Source organism: Triturus cristatus, chromosome 12 (genome assembly GCF_964204655.1).
Source record: "Triturus cristatus chromosome 12, aTriCri1.1, whole genome shotgun sequence".
In the NCBI taxonomy this organism is placed as follows: Eukaryota; Metazoa; Chordata; class Amphibia; order Caudata; family Salamandridae; genus Triturus; species Triturus cristatus.
This window is the reverse complement of record NC_140595.1, coordinates 173155649-173178799: the sequence shown is the minus strand read 5'-3', so window position 1 is coordinate 173178799 and position 23151 is coordinate 173155649. Positions and strand designations below refer to the sequence as shown.

At 43.9% G+C, this 23151-nt stretch overlaps 1 protein-coding gene across 1 annotated transcript in view; it reads left to right on the top strand.

Moving 5' to 3' along the window:
- Nucleotides 1-23151, top strand: part of LOC146773008 (intelectin-1-like) — a 41095-nt gene that overhangs the window by 5498 nt on the left and 12446 nt on the right. The window contains exons 2-6 of the mRNA XM_085637881.1: nt 10701-10773; nt 15445-15585; nt 17383-17633; nt 20072-20230; nt 20327-20447. Of these exons, the coding sequence (XP_085494007.1) occupies nt 10713-10773; nt 15445-15585; nt 17383-17633; nt 20072-20230; nt 20327-20447 (733 nt within the window). The 5' untranslated portion in view covers nt 10701-10712. The remainder of the gene's footprint in view (nt 1-10700; nt 10774-15444; nt 15586-17382; nt 17634-20071; nt 20231-20326; nt 20448-23151) is intronic.

Below are 23151 nucleotides of genomic sequence, written 5' to 3'. Positions count from 1 at the left end.
CCACTTAGAGCGAAAAGTGTTACAGGAAACAAATGATGGACGGAATGCTGAGAATGCAGACATTCTCCCCCAGTCAAAAGATCTGCGTTAAATCCATTGTTCTTTTGCCCACTATGCCACCCCAGTTTGGACCCAGCCATATGCAAATCAGTCTTGATCCTGTGCCCCATGGGAACAGACCAGACCGAACTGCCAGGCCAGGTCCTCCCTGGACCGGAAACAAGCATCCTGGGACCGGTTTCAGGGTATGTCACCCTTCTTCAGCCAGGTTAGCTTGATTCCAGTGGCACAGTGAGCAAGGGACCCACGTCTGGGCATACCCATCACACTTAGGGTGAAAAGTGTTACAGGAAACAAATGATGGACGGAATGCTGAGAATGCAGACATTCTCCCCCAGTCAAAAGATCTGGGTTAAATCCATCGTTCTTTTGCCCACTACGCCACCCCAGTTTGGATCCAGCCATATGCAAATCAGTCTTGACCCTGTTCCCCATGGGAACAGTCCAGACCGAACTGCCAGGCCAGGTCCTCCCTGGACCGGAAACAAGCATCCTGGGACCGGTTTCAGGGTATGTCACCCTTCTTCAGCCAGGCTAGCTTGAATCCAGTGGCACAGTGAGCAAGTGACCCACGTCTGGGCATACCCATCACACTTAGGGTGAAAAGTGTTACAGCAAACAAATGATGGATGGAATGCTGAGAATGCAGACATTCTCCCCCAGTCAAAAGATCTGGGTTAAATCCATCGTTCTTTTGCCCACTACGCCACCCCAGTTTGGACCCAGCCATTTGCAAATCAGTCTTGACCCTGTTTGGACCCAGCCATATGCAAATCAGTCTTGACCCTGTGCCCCATGGGAACAGTCCAGACCGAACTGCCAGGCCAGGTCCTCCCAGGACCGGAAACAAGCATCCTGGGACCGGTTTCAGGGTATGTCACCCTTCTTCAGCCAGGCTAGCTTGAATCCAGTGGCACAGTGAGCAAGGGACCCACGTCTGGGCATACCCATCCCACTTAGGGCGAAAAGTGTTACAGCAAACAAATGATGGATGGAATGCTGAGAATGCAGACATTCTCCCCCAGTCAAAAGATCTGGGTTAAATCCATCGTTCTTTTGCCCACTACGCCACCCCAGTTTGGACCCAGCCATTTGCAAATCAGTCTTGACCCTGTTGGGACCCAGCCATATGCAAATCAGTCTTGACCCTGTACCCCATGGGAACAGTCCAGACCGAACTGCCAGGCCAGGTCCTCCCTGGACCGGAAACAAGCATCCTGGGACCGGTTTCAGGGTATGTCACCCTTCTTCAGCCAGGCTAGCTTGAATCCAGTGGCACAGTGAGCAAGGGACCCACGTCTGGGCATACCCATCCCACTTAGGGCGAAAAGTGTTACAGCAAACAAATGATGGATGGAATGCTGACAATGCAGACATTCTCCCCCAGTCAAGAGATCTGGGTTAAATCCATCGTTCTTTTGTCCACTACGCCATCCCAGTTTCGACCCAGTCATAAGCAAATCAGTCTTGACCCTGTGCCCCATGGGAACAGTCCAGACCGAACTGCCAGGCCAGGTCCTCCCTGGACCTGAAACAAGCATCCTGGGACCGCTTTCAGGGTACGTCACCCTTCTTCAGCCAGACTAGCTTGGCAGTTCGGGCTGGGCTGTTCCCATGAGGCACAGGGTCAAGACTGATTTGCATATGGCCAGGTCTAAACTGGGGTGGCATGGTGAGCAAAAGAATGATGGATTTAACCCAGATCTCTTGAATGGGGGTGAATGTTTTGATTTGTTTTGCATTCTGTCCATCAATTGTGTGTCTTTTGCAGGCCCACTTGTAGCACTTAATTTACAGGCCCCAGGTGCATGTAGTACTGCTTCACTACCCCTGTGTTCCTGGCACTGATTTTGTTTGTCATCTTTGAGGCAAGGGGTTGCAAAGGCGTTGCCAGGGGTTGCAATGGCCAGGCCAGAGGTCACAGCTGCGACCCTGAAAATGCCGAAATGACATCCCTGCTGTTGCAGCACTGATAGCAGTACCCCTCTGTTTTGAATGGGAAGCAGACTGACATTGGCTCTTCACTGCGCTTAGACCAGGGTTCAACTGCACCTGCTGCACCACTTATAGTAGCACCTTTGTGTTGTGTGCCAGGAACAAGCTGATGTTGGGTTTTCACACCACCTGTGCCCTGGTGATGTGCGCTAGTGACAGGGCCGGCCGGACTGGGAACCCAAAGTTGTCCTGGCAATTTTCTCGGACAAGCCCCTACGGCTGCACTGCCTATCCCTGGGAAGCTGGAAATGCCTGCTTGTTGCGCTTTTGTTACTGGGGGCCGATATTGCATCACCACTGCAAAACTGGCACCCAGTAACAAAACCGGTCCCCACTTTTCCAGCTTTCTGGGGAAACGTCGGATGCTTGGTATGACCAGTCTGGTCCTGGCTACTGATAGATGTGCCTCTGTGCCGCATGCTGGGAACAGGCTGTATTAGGCATCTAACATCAGAGTCCTTGGTCCAATGCACCTGTTGCACTAAAGTATTTGTTTCTTTACCATCAACTAAAAGCAGGAAGTTTACAAACCAAGTCTCTAGCCTACATGGGAGACATTCCAGCTTCATTAAATAGGAGGTAAGGGGAAATATGTGGAGAAACTGCAGGGCAACGAACCACGGGCATATTAACAACAGCCAGCGATAATTATCGCTGGCCGTGCTTAGCGATAATTATATTATCGCATGCTATCTCTGGTATTTATCGCCCTGGTAGCGCGTTATTAACAACGCGTTACTCCAGGGCGATAAAAATTCCAGAGATAGCGAGGTTATCGCCCTTTTGCAGGGAGCATCGCTGGTTTTCCAGCAATGTTCCCTGCAAAGGGGCGATAACCTTGCTGATACGACCCACAGGGTCGTATCAGCATAATCCATCCCCTATGTTAGGGACGGCTAAGTCAGGATTTTAGCAGACGTTAGGTTTTAAATCTAATGTGTGCTAAAATCATGTAAACATCAGCGAAATTTGCAAGGTAGTCCATCTTGGGTATGCCCAGTAACACCCACTTTGCATCTCATTGGAGATGCAAAGTCAGGCGTTGGGAAAAAGGGTGCTAACATGCGATTATGCATGTTAGCCCCCTCTTGTAAATAGGGCGCTGGTTTTATCTCCGCTTTTTTGGCTTTGTAAGCCAGATAAAGCCCTTGTAAATATGCCCCCACTTTTTTTCTGCACATTTTCTACACTTTCCCCCATTTTTTGGCCTCATTGTGCCACCCTTTGGCCACCACTACCGACCTGGTGAGATTATGAGGAAAAATATGAAGCCCAAACACATTTTTTTCATCAAATTTCCCCATTTATACCCGCAATTCAAGAAGGTATAAATTAGGGTGTAAGTCACATCAAGTGCTGTGCAGATCTATTATAGTATTTCCAATGCATGCTTTTGTAGGCCCACCACCAAGCTCTGAGCCCTTTGAAACCAAGCTTAACAGTGATGCCCTGTCAGTTTATTTTAGTAATCTTTTGAATGCATATCTCAGTGGGAGCTGCTGTGAATTAGAAAGTTGTTGTAGTGACTCTTACCTATCCAGGTTCCCAACTGTTTTAACTGAAGCAAATAAGTAGCAGGCAGCAAGAGAAAGCCACCCAAGGACCTACTTCCAGTGCCCAAGTCCATGACAGACTAAACATAATAACAGGGAGAGAGACCTTACCTCCTACATGTCTCTTCTCTTGAAATCCTGTAGCTGACGATAAAATGATTGCAGCAGCAGAGGAAAGAAACTGAAAGTAACTCTTCCTGTCATAGCTAGCTTCTGCAAAGGAGGCCTTAAATGCTTTGTTGAGACAGAGAGGCTGGCTGATGAGCTGGTCAGAATAACACAGTTTGTAATGTTTTAGTGCTCAAGTGAGATCAGTCTGAAGTAGTTGTGCTATAGAGAGCTTAGGGGCATATCAACAAGGGCTTTATCTCTGCTTTTTTGGCTTTAAAAGCCAAAAAAGCAGAGATAAAACTAGCACCCTATCAACAACAGGGTGCTAACACGCAAATTTGCATGTTAGCACCCTTTTACTCTACGCTTCCCCTTGCATCTCTAATGAGATGCAAAGGGGGCGTTCCAGAGTAAAATAATAAGAGAAATGTCGCTAAGCGACATTTCTCCTATTATCAAGAATGTCGCTAACCCTGTTAGAGACAAAAAAAGCAGCGCTAACCGCGGTTAGCGCTGCTTTTTTACATCTGCTAATTTTCAGACTTAGCCATGATATCCTATGGAAGGAGGATATCATGGCTAAGTTTGCCTGTCCCTATCAACAAGGTAACGTGAGATTATCGCTGGGTTTCCAGTGATAATCTCACGTTAGCCTGTTAGCGTGTAGATTTTTATCGCTATTGAGATAAGCGTTGCTAATAGCACGCTATCTCAGCGATAAAAATTCACGCTAGCCGGCGATAATTATCCTCACGCTAACAGCGCTGAGCGATAATTATCGCCGGTTCTTGTTGATATGCCCCTTCATTTTTTGGTTGCAAAAAATTATATATATATCGAATGCTCCTGTTTCTGTTTCTGCCTTTGAAACTCCAGTGGCTAGGGGGTAGCAAGAGCAGTGCCAGGGGAAGCCATGAGCATGCCATGGATCGCAATAGCGACCCATAAATAACGTCCATGTGCATTTTACTGAGATTCAAAAGTGACGTGTAAGTGACATTTAAGGACTTGGGGGCATATTAACAAGGAACAGGAAAAATTAACGCTAAGGGCGCTTAGTGTTAATTTTTTTAACGCCCGCTATCGCTGGATAATATCGCCTGGTTATCGCGTTATTAACCACGTTAACCGCCTAGGCGATAAAAAATCCAGCGATAGCGGCAATTTGGGAGGTTATCGCTGGTAATGCAGCGATAAAACTACAAGGATAGGGATATCCTTGTTGAGAGCCCATGGTGGATTTAGCCATGTAATCCACCTCCCATTGGATTACATGGCTAAATCTGAAAATTAGCAGACGTAAAAAAGCAGTGTTAACCGTGGTTAGTGCTGCTTTTTTCGTCTCTAACAGGGTTAGCGTGAAGCTTGATAATAGGAGAATTGTCGCTTAGCGACATTTCTCCTATTATTTTGCTCTGGAACGCCCACTTTGCATCTCATTAGAGAGGCAAAGGGAAGCGTCGTGAAAAAGGGTGCTATCATGCGATTTTGCATGTTAGCACCCACTTGTTATAGGGCGATATTTTTATCTCCGCTTCTTTGGCTTTTAAAGCCAAAAAAGCGGAGATAAAGCCCATGTTAATATGCCCCCAGTTCACCAAAATGGTTTTCAGTTTTTCATTCGGTTCAGTTTGGTACATGAAGCAAAGTCATCCTTAAGTCCTGATTATTATTTTGCAATTTTCTCATTAATTTTTGCTGTTTCTCATGCTTTTTGCATATTTTTTGCAGGTGTGAGTTGAAACTATCACTCGTACGAGGGCCCAAAATACTGCTCAGGTTTTTCCTGCCACTTTTGTACTAAGGCGTCTATCTCTAGAATAGTTTTCAAGCAGCTGACAAACCATTGCAGTGAGCAGGTGTCTTATGTTATATTGTACGCAAGGGCATACCTCGCATATAGTTTTCGTGTAGACAACCACCTAAGCATAATTTGCGAGATATGCACATTTTTCACAGAAATGTTACTTATTTCTTGAGTAGAACATTACGCAAGTTTGTGCATCTTTAACTAAAATGCAGCATTGCCTTCCTCGGCAGGAGAGATGGATGAGGGAAAACTGGGTGCAGTTCAATGCAGCAAAACCGAAACCTTCACCGTCGCCTCCTCTGTTCAACAAGCCCGCGAGTGGTGCAAAAGGGCACAACTGGTGAACCGTGAGGAGTAGGTGAAAGGCACAATACCGGAGGGGAGGCAGGCAAGAGTAAGCCTGCGAGTGGTGCGTGCGAGAGCGAGCACCAGGCAATCTGTTTTCAATTATCGCGCCTGTGTCAGGGCATGATAATTTAAAACAGATGGTGCCCGTGCGCGTAGCCACAAGCCTTAGGCCGTGGGCGGTTACATTGGCTGGGAAAGGCGAGACATGCGCCCGCCTTTACCCAATTGCTTGCTGTCTTTTTTTTAAAGACGCACGCAAACGCCAATTAAAATAATGCTGAAAACCCACACAAGCACGAGCTTGTGAAAAGTAGAGTTCAGTTGCAAGAGGCCGTATCCTTAGAGCAGCGCATGTAGTGTTTTAGGGTTTAGGGTAATGTTGCAGTGTTTGTGTAGTTTAGTGTTTTTGAGTTTAGGGTAGTGTAGTGTTTTAGGGTTTATGGTAGTGTAGTAGTGTTTGTGTAGTGCAGTGTTTTAGGGTTTAGGGTAGTGTTGTAGTGTTTGTGTAGTGTAGTGTTTTAGGGTTTAGGTTAGTGTAGTGTTTTAGGGTTTAGGGTAGTGTAGTAGTGTTTGTGTAGTGTAGTGTTTTAGGGTTTAGGGTAGTTGTAGTGTTTTAGGGTTTAGGATACTGTTATAGAGTTTTAGAAGTGTAGTGTTTTAGGGTAGTGTTGTAGTATTTGAGCATTGTAGTGCATTAGGGTTTAGGGTAGTGTTGTAGTGTGTAGTGTAGTGTTTTAGTGTAGTGTCATGGGGTCGTGCAGGGTAGTGTAGTGTTATTGTAGGGAGAGGACTGGGGGTGGGGGAGGGTTGTGTAGGGGTAGGGTAGTCCCTTACCTTGCAAACTTTCACCCCAAGTATACCACGCATGCCTTTGCGTTGTAGTGGCATGCGTGGTAAAAGCATACTCGTGGTAAAAGGTTGCGATGTAATGGCATTTCGTTGTCATTGACATTGCGTAGTAATACCCGCGTTGTAATGGCATGCGTGGTATTACTATGCGATGTAATGACATACATACACCCCTAAGCATGTTGTTCCAGTTAAGCATGGGCACATTCCATTAATTGATGGTTTCCCTAGCAAAGTAATGTTATTGTTTTTTAGGGGACCTTGTCTAATTTAGCTTTCTTTCAGAAGCCTATATGCCTAGTTTGCTAGCAGATAGTAGCTGAACCCAAGTTTGCACAAAATTGGTGCCAAAGAAAGCTATCTTTTTGTCTTGTAAATGGACTGGCCATCTTATCGTCTACCTGGCAAACCCACATTTCATCTGACTCCATCACCTGGTACATGTTACCTTTCAGTTACTTCAGATTATGGCATTAAAGTTACTAAATGCTTTTAGGTGTTTCTTTACACTTAGGATTCCCTGTTAAAAGATCTATAACAGTTATATACTAATTTTAACTCAGCAATTTCTATTTGTTTTGTTTTCCAGTCACTGCACCTGCTGCAAAGGCTTGCACGTAATCTGCTCAGCCCAAGTTTCAGTCTGAATAGTGCCATCTCTCAATGTTACCTCTCTGAACTGGCCTAAAAGACTGCCATTTTTGCCAAGCAAAAGTAAAGGCAATAGATCTAGATTTGTGTTAGGGGAAGAATTTGGTTTAAGCTAGACCAGTGTTTCCCAAACTGGGGTCCGAGGACCCCCAGGGGTCCGTGGCACATTCCCAGGGGGTCCGCAGGCAGCAGTTTTAAAAGCACTGCAAAGTTCCATGTAAAATTAGCAGTTTTCAAGCAACTATAAAAGTGTCAAGAAAAGGCGAGTGATTAATGTACCTGCTGGAGAGAGATGAGAGTTTTGTCCAGTGGCAGCTTTGACTTATCTAATGTGACACATGTTAATATGCCTACTGCAAAGAACGTGTACAATGCACTTTTAAAAACAGTATTTTATGTGCATATGTCAGTGGGTTACTGATTTTGTCACAGAGATTCTTTTGTCACTGTGCAATTCATAAGGGACAATCGTAATCTAGCAGTGTCCAATAAACTGTCATCAAAGAGCTGCTTACAAACTGCATGGTAAAAGTTAGCAACATATGTTTATTCCCAGTCTATCATTATCCTGATGCTGCTATGTTCCCACTTCCTGCACATGAACAATTTTGTAATGCCTTTTTGTCACTTCTATGTGTGCTGCCTAATGCAGCACACATGGAAGTTACAAAACGTCATTTTTTATTAAAGATTGTTTATGTGCAGAAAGGGTCACCTTCCTGAACATAAACAATCAAAGCAAAAACGAGGAGAAATAAGGCATTCCTCCGCATTTCTCCAAGTAAAGACCAGGTTTTTCATTGTCTTAATTTTGGTGCGGTCTTCTATTTTAGCTGACCTTGTAAATAGAGGGCAGCGTCAAAATCAATGGGTGTTTGAGTGAAACGCCCACTGCAACTCCCACTGCCCACCATTTTCATGCTAAGCATTGCGTGAAAGGGGGCCTTATATATAAGGCAGCGTTAAGCCACAATAAGTGGCTTAACGCTGCCTTGTAAATAAGGCGAAGCCCCTACTGCCACAGGAACATCGCAAAAAGTGACGTTCCCATGGCGATAGGGACTTGGAAATATGCCCCTAAAATCCTTAGTAATTTGAGTATTTGTTTTTGGTGCACACGTGTGTTTATTTTTTTTAATTACTGTTTTAATGTTTGAAATTTAAATCCTACAAATTGCTTGGGGGTCCCCGGCTTCCAGTGGTGACTCAATGGGGGTCCTCAGGAGTCAAAAGTTTGGGAACCACTGAGCTAGACAATTGTGTGTGAATTGTCCCAGCTGTCCTAGAAATAAAAAGACCAGCGCAAAGAAGCTGAGCTGGAGCCCAGCTATAGTGAGCTAATGAATGTTGAGATTGTCTTTGGTGTTTATTTCCCTAAACCTGATAAAACCTAACGAAAACACTAATGTGTGGATTCAGGCCAGATTTCCATCATACAGGTGTATTTTCTGCAATGCCACTGTTGTCAAATATGTCCTATGCAGTTAAATGCATTCAACATATTTGAAGCTAGAATCGATTGTTACCCTATTGAGAATATGGAAATCCTACCCTGCATATCATCTGTGATGCCAATGCTCAGATCTTGAATGCAGGCTAAGGGAATTATTACGAATCTGGCGAACAGAGGACTGCCAGACTCACAGGAGCAAGGCGGTGGCGGGCCAGCCACCGTTGCATCGGCGGTCCCCCACCCTATTAGGACTTTGGCAGTTGGACTGCCATTGCACTGCCTCAGCCGCCAGGGAACAATGTTACCTGGCAGTCCTGTGGCTGTCTGAGAGCCATAATATGCGGTGGTGCCTTCAGGACCCACCAAGCATATTACAAATTTCCTCACCACCAGTGGTGTCGTGGAGGTTTTTCCTCCATGTAACTGGTGGTGAGGAAAGAAAGGGGGCCTACAGGACCTCCTCTTGCCCTGTACACGGGGTGCATGTAGGGGGGGGGGGCGCATATTGTGCCCTCTGTAGTTTTGCACCCTCAGTTCCTGCACAGGAAGGAATGCACAACATGGTGCTCACAATGAGCCTTTAAACAGGACTGCCGTGGGACCGCCACGCCACCCGCCAGACCACAATATTACTTGTAATCTGGTGGCAGCGACTCTTGGCGGTGTAGGGGCGTAGCAGTGGCGTGCTGCCCACTCCTGTACCACCAACGTCGTAATCAGGCTCTAAGAAGTGTAACAAATAAAAAAACAAGACTGCAGGCCTTTTCACCCACGCACACAGGATCTGAAGCAACATCCCCGCATCAATCAGGACCTACCCAGTGCTACTTCTGTATAGGAAAGAGTTGAAGACACACCTCTTCAGAGAGCCCTACAGTACAACAAGTACAACACAGTAACAAGCCCTTCATTAACCAGATATCCCTCCCATCACTCCTTCAGATAATGCTTGTCTTTATCCGTGTATAGTGTTCTGCTGCCTTTTTGCTAGGGTTGAACTACAGAAATACCACACACAATACAATCTTTACAAAGGTTCCCGGTTTCCTGGCCCATTCTACTCAAACACTTATTTACCACAGAGTGAGGCCGGAGACTCCAGATTTTTTAAGGCAAAAATAGCTCTATTTTAGCTGTCTCCAGTCTAAATTGCCTCTGCTTCACAAAAACTCAATGTGGGAAATATATTTCCCTGATAATTTTTTTTAAATCTCCCACATTCCTCTTCTAAAATGTTGGCCTGTATTCTGACTTCCCTTGTGAGTGGAGTTAGTGCCTGCAGCCTGGTCTGCCTGAGCATAATAACTACCAGTGGTGGGGGGACGAATGTGTTCATAGAGTTCAAGTGGGACATTGGTGCACAAGGTGATCATTTCCCATAGGAAATGAATTTTAGAGTTCCTTGCACACCGCAGTCCGAATCATGTTAGATAGCTCAGTCTCTCAGTAACAGAACTCAATATCAAGAAGTCTAGGGTGTCCTCTATTGGGCTGTTTAGGTTTATCGAACTCACATCTGTCCGTTCCATTCGGTCACACTGATCGACCCAGTAGTTTATCCCTTTCAGTTACTATTTTCGTTCCCCATGTCCTCTTTCTATTTCTATTCTGCTCCATGACCTTCCCAATGCAAGATGGAGCTGATTCCACTATATGGAGGTACTGAAGGCAGTAAGACAATCCTTACTAGAGTGTGGCTTGTATAGAGAGCTTCAGCAACAAAGTTGCCACAATGCTCCAAGTTATTTGACTTTACGACGGTTTTCACAGAATTGTACGCTGAAATACAAATTCACATTATCAGTTATTCTCAAGTGAGTTGTTACAACTGTGCAAAGGCATTAACTGTCCTGTGTTCTCTTTCTCCTAGAAAAAGTCAAACATGAATAAACTACATAATTTGCTGCTCCTCGTATCAACACTTCAGGGACTGTGCCGTTGTGGTAAGAGTCAAGAGATGAATTGAAATCCTGTGTGATGTATGTGTTATTCAAGTATTTTTTGGTCAGTGTATTGTATCTTTATTTCATCAGGATATGCAGGTTCAATGCAACTAATTTTTTGGTGATGGACATTTCCCCCCTGCACTGCGGCACCTAATCAAACAGCGTGGCAGTTGGAAGTGGCAAAATGCCTCTGTCAACAGGGGGGGAAGAGGAGTGGTGGTATGGGGGGGGGCAACCCACTAAAAAAAACAGCAATCATCTGGGTGCGAACACCAGTGTTGAGTGTGTATAGGAGGATGCCCCATGGTGAGGTGTCCGCAAATCCTTTGAGAGCATCCTCATACATGTCAACATTTTATAAGGGACACGTGGGAGATTTTAGAAATATAATCACGATAATTAATTCCTACATTGACTTTTATTGGAGCCGAGGCAATTCCAGGCAGGAGACAGCCAAAATAAAGCCATTTTTGGCTTAAATAATCTGGAGTCCCCTGCCTGAGTCAGATCGATTGGCATGTATGCATCCTATACATTTCAAAGGTACCCAAAATGCAAAATCTATGAAACAAAATGGATTCCCCTTGATCATAATGCTGTCTGCAATGGTGAATCCAATGCATGCCATCAACATACAGGAGTGCAGAGGTCACAGTAAAATCCAATGCATTTAGTGTATATAATTTGAAGTGGAAGTTTCTTCAGAGTAGAGATGGCCATGCTCAGCAAAAGACACTTAGGGTTGGGGAGTCAACGCATAGCACACTCAGGGCCATATGTAGGTAGCCTAATACCGGTCGGTAACGGCCGATTTTCGGTAAATATCCCGTTACCGACCGGTATTTAGGCTTGTGCTATGTAGGGGGAACATTTCAGGATTCGGTAATTTACCGAATCGGTAAAATTACCGAATCGGTAATTTTACCGATTCGGTAAATACCGAATCCTGAAATGAGATGTAGGTGACACTCAAATGAGTGATGTGTAGGGAAAATAATTCGGTATTTAGCACCAAATATATATTGGTGCTAAATACCGAATTCATTGCAAAAAGCAATATTTTGCTGGGCTAACAGTGCCATGTGGCAGACATACATGCCCTTAGGGCATGTATGTGCGCCACATGTGCACACATGCAGGAATCAGGGGTTCAACAGGGTGTCAATGTGACACCCTGCCACCCTTGAATGTGCTCCCCCCATTACCGAATCGGTATTTACCGATTCGGTAATGAGGCATACCTTCCCATTGATTCCTATGGGCCTCCAGGCCCATAGGAATCAATGGGAAGGTATGCCTCATTACCGAATCGGTAAATACCGATTCGGTAATTACCGCATTTCTCCGATTCGGTAATATTTACCGAATGAATACCTACATACAAGTTACCACTTCTTAAATACCGAATCGGTAAAGTTCGGTATTTAAGAAGTGGTAACTTATATGCTACCTACATATGGCCCTAAGTGAAGTATTGAATAAGAGCACGGTGATTTCTGGTCAAAGTTGACTATGTGAAAATAAAGAGATAGCAAAGGGCGGGATAACTGCTCATTCACAGGAAATGTGGTAATGTTGGTGGGATGAAACATTCATCCAACAAGGTAAAATCAGAGACAGTAAGCCAAGCCCCGGCTAAGAAGGCACAACTTCCCATCAATTGAAATAGAGTTCTCTTTTTATTTTTAATAGCTCCTATTGTTGTTGGCAAATATTCTTGCTGGGCAGTAGGATGTATTTTATAAGAAGTGGGGTTATTTCTACTGAGCTGGAGGAAGCCATTGAGTAAGAAGAACAATAGCCCTCTTTTATCAGTAGGAGGTCATTGTGTAAGGACAGTGCTGCTCCTCTAGCAGTAGGATGTGGAGACTTATGAATCAGTTACACAGACTTGAGAATTAAATAAGCACCACAGGCACACTCATCTTGTTCTGCACTCCGAAGTGAGGTCTCCGTAAGACCCAGGTCTGCCATCTTAGAGTAAAATTCTATTCACCCGCGGACAACCTCCAGTTATCGGCCTCCCGCTTCCTAAACGCCTTGATCAACCTGCAGACCCAGATCGCGTGAAGGTGGATTCCCACCAGTATGAGGCCTTTAGGGCAATGCAGAGACTGGCTCAGCATATCTTCCACAGCCTTTCTGATGACTAATATACTCAGTAAAAATACTTGCATTGAATCAGATACTGCTTGGTCGAAATTACTAAATCCTTTGAAACAATTTTAGAGTCTTTCCCTTCCACCTCTGTCAAAACCCCTAATTCATGCTTCCATTTTCCATCAACTGGGGAAAAGTTGTTGGGGTTTTACTGACAAAGGCTAATTTGAAGCACTGGAAGATAACGTGATTTACTTAGATTCACAATTATTGGTTCTGTGTCACAGCCAATAATAGAAATTATGTGAAAGATTCACAAAAGCATTTATAACTACATAGTACTACAAAAGTATTCTTTGCATACTGTTTATGTACTTTTACATGCCTTTGTGAATCAACTCGGAAATGCCTCTCTGGGTAAAAGTGCAAGGAGGGCACAGTCGATTCCTGTCAATGATTTTACTGTTTGATTGACAGATTCGTCAAACGCTAATGTTGACAGTTAGACTTTTAACTTTTTTTTAGTTCTCCTAAAACAAAATCCCAAAGCGAAATTTTGTTTTTGAAAAAACAAAAACTAGTGACCCACACAAAATCGGTATTTTCTACCACAATATGGGGATACGTTTAAAAAAAATTATTGTTCCTTATCAACAAGTTTTCACCTTGGTAAGAGATAAAAACCTGCCATTTGACTGCCCACTCTGAATTGAGCGTGAGGTTGAATGGCCAAACTCTCTGTTGGGCCGTCGTAGTCTTATGTCGCTGACTGCAAATGAGATGGTGGAGTTTGAGTTTGGTGGAGAGGGTAATTCGTCGCAGTTGCAACGTCATACCACCTCCGTCAAACTCTAAATCAGCCCAACTGTGTTCAAATTTTAGCATTCAATCTGCAAAACTTCTGGGGCTGTATTACAATAAGTGCCCCGTGGGCGCCCGCTTCGCACACCCCAGGGCACTTTGGTATTATAAAAGGGAAAGCGGACGCTTGGGCGTCCCCTTCTATAATACCGAGAACGCTGGCGAACTTAAAGCGCCAGTGCCACCATCAGAGGGCGTTCCCTCATTTGCATAGGGGTGTGCCCAATGCAAATGAGGCTATTCCCTTGACTCTGAGCCCGCGCCATATTAATGATGCGGGCGCAGAATCAAAGAAGCCCTCAGGAGGCGTGCTGAGAATGCGCCATTTGAAAGGTGGCGCACTGTCAGTCGTCCGCAGGGGGAAAGGGGGTCCCATGGACCCCCCCAGACACCCCCTTGCAGGCGGGTGCATTCACTGACTGCACCCGCCTGCAAGGGGATCTCTATTGCTCTGTAAAAGTGCAGGTGGGTGCCGCCGGCACTGTGATCCCGTGTTTTCACATGAATGTGCTCCCCTGAGGGCAGCGCGAGTTCACGGCTGCATTGGTGGGGGGGGGGCGCATACATCATAATAGCCGCATTGTGATTGTTTGCGCCAGGCGCACCTTTTAAAAGCTGCGCCGGGCGCAAACAATCGCAATGCATAATACGGCTCCAGGTGTGTCAGCAGACATCACTTCTGCCACAGCATTCACTACAAAAAACTTTTACTCTGAAACTGTTTCTGCTGCCGTAATAAGCTACAGCAGCCAAAAATAGGTATTGACAAGTGGCCTTCCATCCAAGGATGGCACAAAGGACAGAAAACTTTTTTTTTGTTTTCCAAAAGTAAACCCCCAAAGTACTTTGTCTTTGGACACTATAAAAACAATGCTGCTAGCCGCCAGGAGATTTGCTGCGACACTCTGGAATATTTTCTGTTCTTTTCCTGCATTTTTCCTCCATGTGATTTCTGGTGGTCAGGGAAGGAGAAATGCAGGAAGAGTGGCATTGGTGGAGCTACCATAAACAGGGATGCCACTCTGCCACTTTGTCCATGGTGGTTTTGAGGAGGCAGGGTTGACTGTGGCATCACCATCGGAAACCTAACTTTACCTTGCCTTTTCTAGACCTGAAAAAAATTTGAATAATTTTCTTCCTGGAAATTATGCAACATGAACAAAACACTGCAGTATGCTGGCCCGTATTTAGCACTATTTTGTAAGTGACAAATGCGGATTCCTGTTAATTTTGGATTTAAGTATTCATTTCATTGATGCTATATCATAAGGTGAGGCAATTTGTTCAACAATCATAAGGCAAAATGATGGAAATTACGCGAGATTGCTTTCACATAAACAACATTTGTCAGGGGCTACTTTACATGAGGACACGGAAGCGGTGGTAAGGCGGATGGAACATCCATACATTTTTAACTGATGCCCCATTACACCCAAACTGTAAATGAGCCACAAACATTGGAACAAAAATTTCCAAAATGGAGGAATAATGTTTTTTTTAGACTCTGAAGAGGTGCCTTGGTTAAAAACATGCATAGAAAGATGTCAGTAAGTATATGAGTTTTTCTGTTCTTATTTATCAGTCTAAATATGTTTGTGTTTTAAGCAACCATCCAAATTTCCAGGTCATGGATGCAGCACAAAGTCTTTATTTAAAGCAGGATGAAAGCCAAGTAGACTTGTAAATAAACTTTGTTTCAATCACCAGCACCAGATGCGAACTCCTTGAAGAAGGTGGTGAGTTTCGACATAGTGGCCAGCTGGAAGGATGAGGAGCCCCCTCCATGCAGCCCCCCAAACCTATGCAGCAGCTGCAGAGAAATCAAAGAGAAGAGCAAAGATCCCAAAGGTAAATTTGTAGAAACAATAAAAGTTTGCTTCTAAGTCTCTTAGGTGAAACATTGATTTCTCTTTGGGAGGTCAGTTGTAGAGTGATGTCATCTTCATCTCTTTAGCAGCACCTGGAATATGTCACTTTCCTCAGCGGGTAGGCTAGTGTTCCATCTTCCCGGATTCATTCTCCTAATTTGTCCGACCGGTGACTACCAACAAATTAGGCCAAGTGCTCAATAAAAATTGGAAATCATAAGTTAATTCAATAGGCTACAGGCATTTATATGATCAAGTATATGGAGCAATCAATCAGGTGAAAGGAAAAACATCTGCCACCATGTCCCTGTGACCTAGGATTCTCTTTTATGGTTGATTCAGTCTGAACCTCGAAATCTTTGCCACATTGTGATCCAGAAAGTGTGTAAATGTCTCACTTCTTCACCTGTAATTGTACGATTGGTGTCCCAGTCACCTCTAGAAATATTAGATTACCTATATATCTAAGGAGGATGTCTGTTTAGGGTCTAAGCATCATTATGTTGAGTATTGCATCAGTTCTTCATTGGGGTTTTTTGTAAGCGTGCCTCATCAATTTGTGCATCCATCTTCTATTCTTGTATCTCTGATTTAACTTTATTTTTCCCCAACTGCACCTACCTGACCTGGTATTTGGTGGTGCGGCACAAGCAGACAAATTCTGTTTGTGAAAAGGCTACAGAAATTAGCTCTACTTGAGATATTGCGTTTGGTGTGGTTTGGATATCTTTTTTAAAATTCACTAATATTTACCAGAAAGATATAATGTTTGAATAATTTTTGTCGTAATTTTTATAATTTGTTTTACATTCTCATCACTTAGTATTTGTTTTAGAAACATTAAATCATACTGTAACCAGATTTTTTAAATTTTGAGTTACAAATGATTTTTATGGTTTACCCTAACTTGAGACAATCCTTGGCCTTGCTCTTTCTGGTTTCAGTAGCGGACGGCATAGATCGGGGGTGGCGGGCGGGTGGCGAAGAAAGGGGGGCAGGGGGAAGGGGATTATATAAAAATAAAACATACCTTACCACCGCGTCTCTCCGTCGTCTCTCCTCTGGAATTAAACCAGAAGCAGGCAGCCAGGCTCCTCTAACCAATCACAATGCTGCAATGAAGTATTGTGATTGGTCTCAGCGCCGTGGCTCGGTGCCCAGACAGGGACTGGGGGCCTGGGCACGTTTTCCATGCAGGCTTTAACACAACCTGCATGGAGAACATGCAAAGTGTGCATGACTGTTTGGCTGGCCTGAGAGGGCCGGCTAAACCATATTGCTCACTTAGGAGGGTGCTACCACTCATCCCCTGCCCTGCTCTGTGAGCAGAGCAACCCCGCTCCATCACACAAAGCTGCCGCAGCAGGACAAAATAGAATGACAATAACATTACATTATTTGCATTTTATTATTCCTTTGTTGCACTGCTTTGAAGCAGTGGGGCGACGCTCCTCCGCTTTAGCCACTGTCTGGTATAAGAATGTGCTAACCTTATTTCCTCCGTCTTACAGACTGCCTTATGCAGTCGAAACAGTTCAGTATATCAAGCTCAGGTTTTTTATTCACGCATTCTCAAGGCTGCCTTTCCTGGCGTAAGATAATCTTGAACAGCTTTTTCCTGGTATAATTAAGTCTCACGACCGTCCGAAATGAGCAGACTACTGTAGCAAACGTGGACCTGTGGTCCAGGCGATGTGAGGATCTGCTGTCTTTGCAGCTTCATCAGAGCTCATTTCAACCCATGTCTCAGATTTATTTGCACTCCTTTTATCTTCAGGAGATGGAATCTACACACTCATGACTGAGTCTGGAGAAGTGTACCAAACCTTCTGCGACATGACCACCGATGGAGGCGGATGGACCTTGGTGGCCAGCCTCCATGAAAACAACATGTTTGGAAAATGCACGACAGGGGACCGCTGGTCCAGCCAACAGGGGAACAATGCAAACTACCTGGAAGGGGATGGAAACTGGGCAAATTATGCCACATTCGGGTCTGCTGCAGGAGCAACCAGTGATGACTACAAGGTAAGAGATGTAAACATAGCAAACATTTGTGAAGAACAGTAGTGCAAATGGATCTGTTTTAGAAAACAAATTGAGATGGGAACCGCTTATCCACGTCTATGGATTTGTATATGAATCTTAATGAATTTAAAAAACTTGAAAGACTTTTTTGGCTCTGCCAGGATTCGAACCTGTTATATTTAGGTAATAGCAGAGGGCATCTATAGGTGCTTAACTTATTACTGTTGAGTTTCATCAAGCCTGATAAAAGTAACACTTTTTATCTACTTGCTTAGAACATGAAGAATTATACCAAGGATTGCATTTCCTATTCACCATCACGACAGCTATAAACAACAGGAGACAGTGGATCATTGTTTACACATTCATGGTTGTAACCTTCCCCATTTTGCCCTGAATCATTGAATAATAGATGATTTAGAACAATATATAGAGTAAAAGGAAATGATCACAAAATAATCCCCTGGTGGAAGAATACATGGAGGGGAGTGGTTTGACCAAAGCAAAGAGCAGATAGTGACCAGGCTTCCTGGGTTTGCTGGGACAATACATGATTAGCTCCATCCCTTTTCAGAAATCAATTTAATTAACACCAATAATCCGCATAAAAGTTTCATGTCATTTATTTCTCCTCGTGCCTCGTGCCTCTTGCCTCGTCTTTGTTTTCTGTGTTGTTTAGCTCTGTCTTCTAAAGTAATCTGTGATGTGAATTTGTAGTCCTACATCTATGTTTGTGAAGTGTCCCAGTTTTTGGTTTTCAATATCTGAACACCCTAGTAATTGAGTATATATTGGGACGATAAGCAAACACTACCAAGCAAATTCAGTTCTTTTTCAAAGTGAAACTTGCCTTGCTGCAGGAAGGTAGGAATTCATCATGCTTACATCTTTTAGAATCTAGAGCCATGTGGCTAAGCAGAAATAAAGATATTCATGGAAGCTTGGGTGAGAATTGCACCATCCAAGTTGCATACTATCAGCTAATCGCTGACATTGAGTATTTCTTATACACAATGCTTAATCTGAGCTGGTAGTTTCCGGTGCTCAGCACAGACACTTAATTGTCAATGCCGGCTCTTGTGACAGTCTGTCACAAGGTGGCGCTGTCTGAGATAACCACAATAACAGTTAATTATTGAGTAAATATACATTTAAAATGACTATTACCTGCCGCCCAGGCCATTCTTATAGCTTTGGGGGCCTGCAATAGTCTGAGGTGTCACACTTGTAGGAGTGTGATGGTTATTAGTTGTGTTGGAACTGTCATAGGCAGCACGATCAAGGGCAATTTGTGTTGCAACCTTCAGTGGCCTCCTGACGAGGGCCCTGGCACTCATTTTTGTTAACCAAATTAAGCACTGCTTATGCACAATGGTCTGGTTAGTGGCTTATCACACTGGGGATCACCGACCTTCCAGACCTATTTGCACAAGGTTGATGGTAAGCTGCATAGAGAAAGATGGCTACAAAAGAGATGCACACTTACCTATATATACTTACCTCCATGATATCATGAAAGTCAATATTTGGGCTGCAATATTTATGTAGCACATTATTTAAATACGATAATCAGGTAGTTTAGTAGCCTGACAACTAAGCTAGTGGGTTTTGCTTTAATTCGATTTCAATATGGTCCCCGGATAATGTATCACATTGTCAGAGCTCGAGAATAGAATCAGTGCTTAATTTGTGCTGGTGCTCAGCACCAATCCCTATTTCTTAACTGTGGCATATGTTTATGACAGTCCACTATATGTTGATGTTACCCATGTTTAAACAGAGGGTTTAACAATTCAATATACATTCAAAACCTCTGGGAGAGTTGTGGCGCAGTGGCCAGAGCATCTGACTCCGAAACGCGGGGCTTGCGATCCCTGTCGATGGCAGCAGCTCAGCTCAGCATCTTGTGACTCTGTGCAACAGCTGACTTAATCTTTCCGACAGCTCCCAGCACCTTGAAACCCTTAAGAGGGTGATATGTTTGCGCTTTACAAATAGGAATTAAAACGAATATGGCCAGTGCACCCAGACCATTCTCACAGCTTTGGGTGACTTGGAATAGTCCAATTTGTCAAATTTGCCAGAGTGATTTTTAAAAGGTAATGTTGGTGTCAGCATTTGGCAGCGCGGACAGTAGCTGGGGCAAGATAAAGTCACTTCTTAAGAAATATAATGGGCCCTAGCACTTTCTTTTTATTTTTTACAAAATGAGCGCTGATCAATTTTAAGTGATATCCTCTTGCTGTAAAATAAATGTCTGTACCATGAGACACAGAAGGCCACAAGTCACATAAAACACACATCTAATCATTTGCAGATTTGGACAAAGTTTTGCGCATCTTTTTCAATGAGATCTGTTTGCCTGAAAATATTCACAAATTAACTGTTGGGAAAAAACACAGAAAGTATCCACCACAATTGAATCAACTTTTTTACAGAACCCTGGATATTATGACATATATGCAAAAGACGTGTCCCTGTGGCATGTGCCCAACAAGACACCTCTGACCACCTGGAGAAATTCATCCCTTTTGAGGTATTACACGAAGTCCGGCTTCCTTCCAGTGCTGGGAGGGAATCTCTTTCGACTTTACAAGGTAACGGAGACTCTGAAAATCAATCGCATATAAGATCAAATTTAATGGCACTTAGTGACATTCTTTTCTGTTTTTTATGCCAATTCTTTGCTCTAGAAATATCCAGTGAGATATAACGCAGGGATCTGCCCAATGAATAATGGCCCCGCGATACCGGTGGTCTATGACTTCGGCACCGCTGAGAAAACCGCCAGTTACTATTCGCCATTTTCTAGAGGTAAGTGTTTGAAATACGTAAACAATATCAGAAGGTTAAAATTTAAGACAGCAATCTTCACATGTTACTGTATTGCATATCATCCAAAAACATGTTTCTCCTAGGAAGTTCTTAATGTAGGTCAGTTACAGATAACAAATATTGTGCATTGTTTTAATGTCCATCATTCAAATTTCTTGCAGATATCCTGAAATTGCAGGAGTTTCCCAATGATATATATCAAGTCAAAGTATGCTTTATTCGAATAGAATTCATAAAAGCAAAGTACAATTTACAATAAACATTTCATAAAATGAGTTGAAAAAACTATTAAATTCAGTATAATTCGATGCATACATACTTAAACAAATTCTGGCTGAATTACGTCCATAAGGGAGACATTATAGTCAATTAGCGACAAATGTTATTTGTTAACTTCAGGCAGGTAAAAATTTTAAAAACAGATTACAAATAGTAAAATGCTAAGAATAGCAAGGGGGAGAATAGTCAAAAGACTAGCAGTCTCTCCCTGTTCTAAAGAATAGTCAAATGACTAGCAGTCTCAATCTAATCATCCACGCCCATCCTAGATATTTTGCAGTAGCAACCGAAATCCAGGTCAATGTACTGGTGCATATAATACGTAAAGCAACAGTGCTACTGGTGGTTCCTAAATTTTTGCACATCGGGGACAGCCATATACGCCTTGGTGAAGCATAAACTTTGCAAGAAAACAAAAAATGACCAATGGTTTCTTTGTTAGTACCACAGACAGGGCAGACAGCACTAATTCCCGCTTCCCACTTTGATGTCAAAAATCTGAGGGGGAGTGCACCAGCTCTCAATTGGAAGAGAAGCTTCCTGTCTCTGGGCTTAGTTATAATGTCCCAGTAAGGTTCAAGATGAGGATACATCTTGGCCTCTAGGAACTCTCTAGTCATATTACCAGTGCTGGAGCTGCACCAGTGCCGCTGGGCAACCTTCTCCCAATAAATGGTCTTAAGCATACTTTTAGAAGGGAAGGTTGAACCTGCAGGATCTTCCCAAAGTGTGCTCAAACCAAGCTCAAGCAAGGATGCCCTAAGCGCATTTAACCAACCTATTTTATGATGGACATCGGTTCTTATAATATCTAAGAAACCCCCTGCATAGTGAGAAAGCGCAGGTGTTGTCCATAACCTGCGCCAGTACAATATTGGGCGGAGCCGCGCCAAATCTAAAATGGCTCTTCTGCCCAAATCATACTTAAGGGGCAACAGTGGAGTACTTTTGGGAACACCTGTGATGCCCCTAAAAAATTTATTCTCTGAAAGTTGAAGAGCAGCCATCTTTTCAAAACCCCACAGCTCTGCGCCATAAAGTACAGAACCCAGAGCTTTTGCTTCATAGACCTGTAAGACAGGTTTCACAGGTTTGGTGAAGGATTTTCTATGCTCTGAGCTAATTGCGCCGGCCAATTGCCTATGTTTAATTGTTGTGATTTCGATATGGTGCCGCCAGGTCTTCGCATTAGATATGTGCATACCCAAATAAATGAAATTGTTCACTACCTCCAGCGGTCGATTATTTAAGGTAATTTTTGTCTTAGAACTACGATAGGGGTTGAAAGTCATCAGCTTGGTTTTGGCAATATTTACCTCTAGGCCGTACTCACTACAAAATTGGTCAAAGATGGACAAAGCACACTGCAATCCGCTAGGAGTTTTAGCTAGGATGAGTGTGTCATCAGCAAACATTAAAATGGGGATTTTAATCCCGTCTAAAAAAGGAGCATCCACTTGTGCAGAAGTCATACGTGTTACAACATCATTAATATAAAGTGTAAAAAGAACTGGGGCCATCGAACATCCCTGCCGGACGCCCCTCTCAACTGGGAAATCTGAGGTTACCGAACCTAAACCACCCCACTGGATTCTTGCATAATTTGATTCATGAAGCCTCATTATCATAGATAACAAATCGTTTGGGATGCCCTGCTTCTGAAGAACCGTCCATAGCTTTAGTCGGGGGACAAGATCGAAAGCAGCCCGTAGATCGACAAAGGCCGCATACAGGCTTCCTTTGCCGAGCACTACCGTCCTCCATTGTATCATGGTGAAACGAAAGACCTGATCCACCGTGCTTGTGGATCGTCAAAAGCCAGCCTGGAAAGTTGAAAGGGCATTGGTCTCTTCCGCCCAGTCCAGGAGCCTATTGACGATCACACGCCCCACTACCTTTTGGATGGTATCTATAAGGCTTATAGGCCGGTAGTTACCTGGCAGCGATCGATCACCTTTCTTAAAAACGGGGATAATTACAGCACCCTGCCAGGATTTTGGTACTGATGCACCCAGGGCAATAGCGTTAATAAGGTGATGGATATATGGGCACCAGCGCTCATTATCATTAGCAAATAGATCCGCTGGCACTCCGTCAAGGCCGGGGGCACGACCGCAAGCAACCGCGTCAAGGGCCATCATAATTTCACTAGGGCAAAAAAGGTTTTCTTTTGGAAGGTCTACACTAATTGTCTCATGCAGGTCTGCGATGTTAAAAGCAGCATATTGATTTTTAAAGAATTTTATCCATTCAGCTTCAGGGACATTGTTGTGCGGGGACTCAGGGCCACCTGATTTTCCCCACCTAACAATGTGCCAGAACAGCCGAGAATCCCTGCTATCGCTAGCTGCCTTTAGCTCAATCCAGTGTTGCTCATCCCAAGCTTGTTTTGCCTTGAGGATAC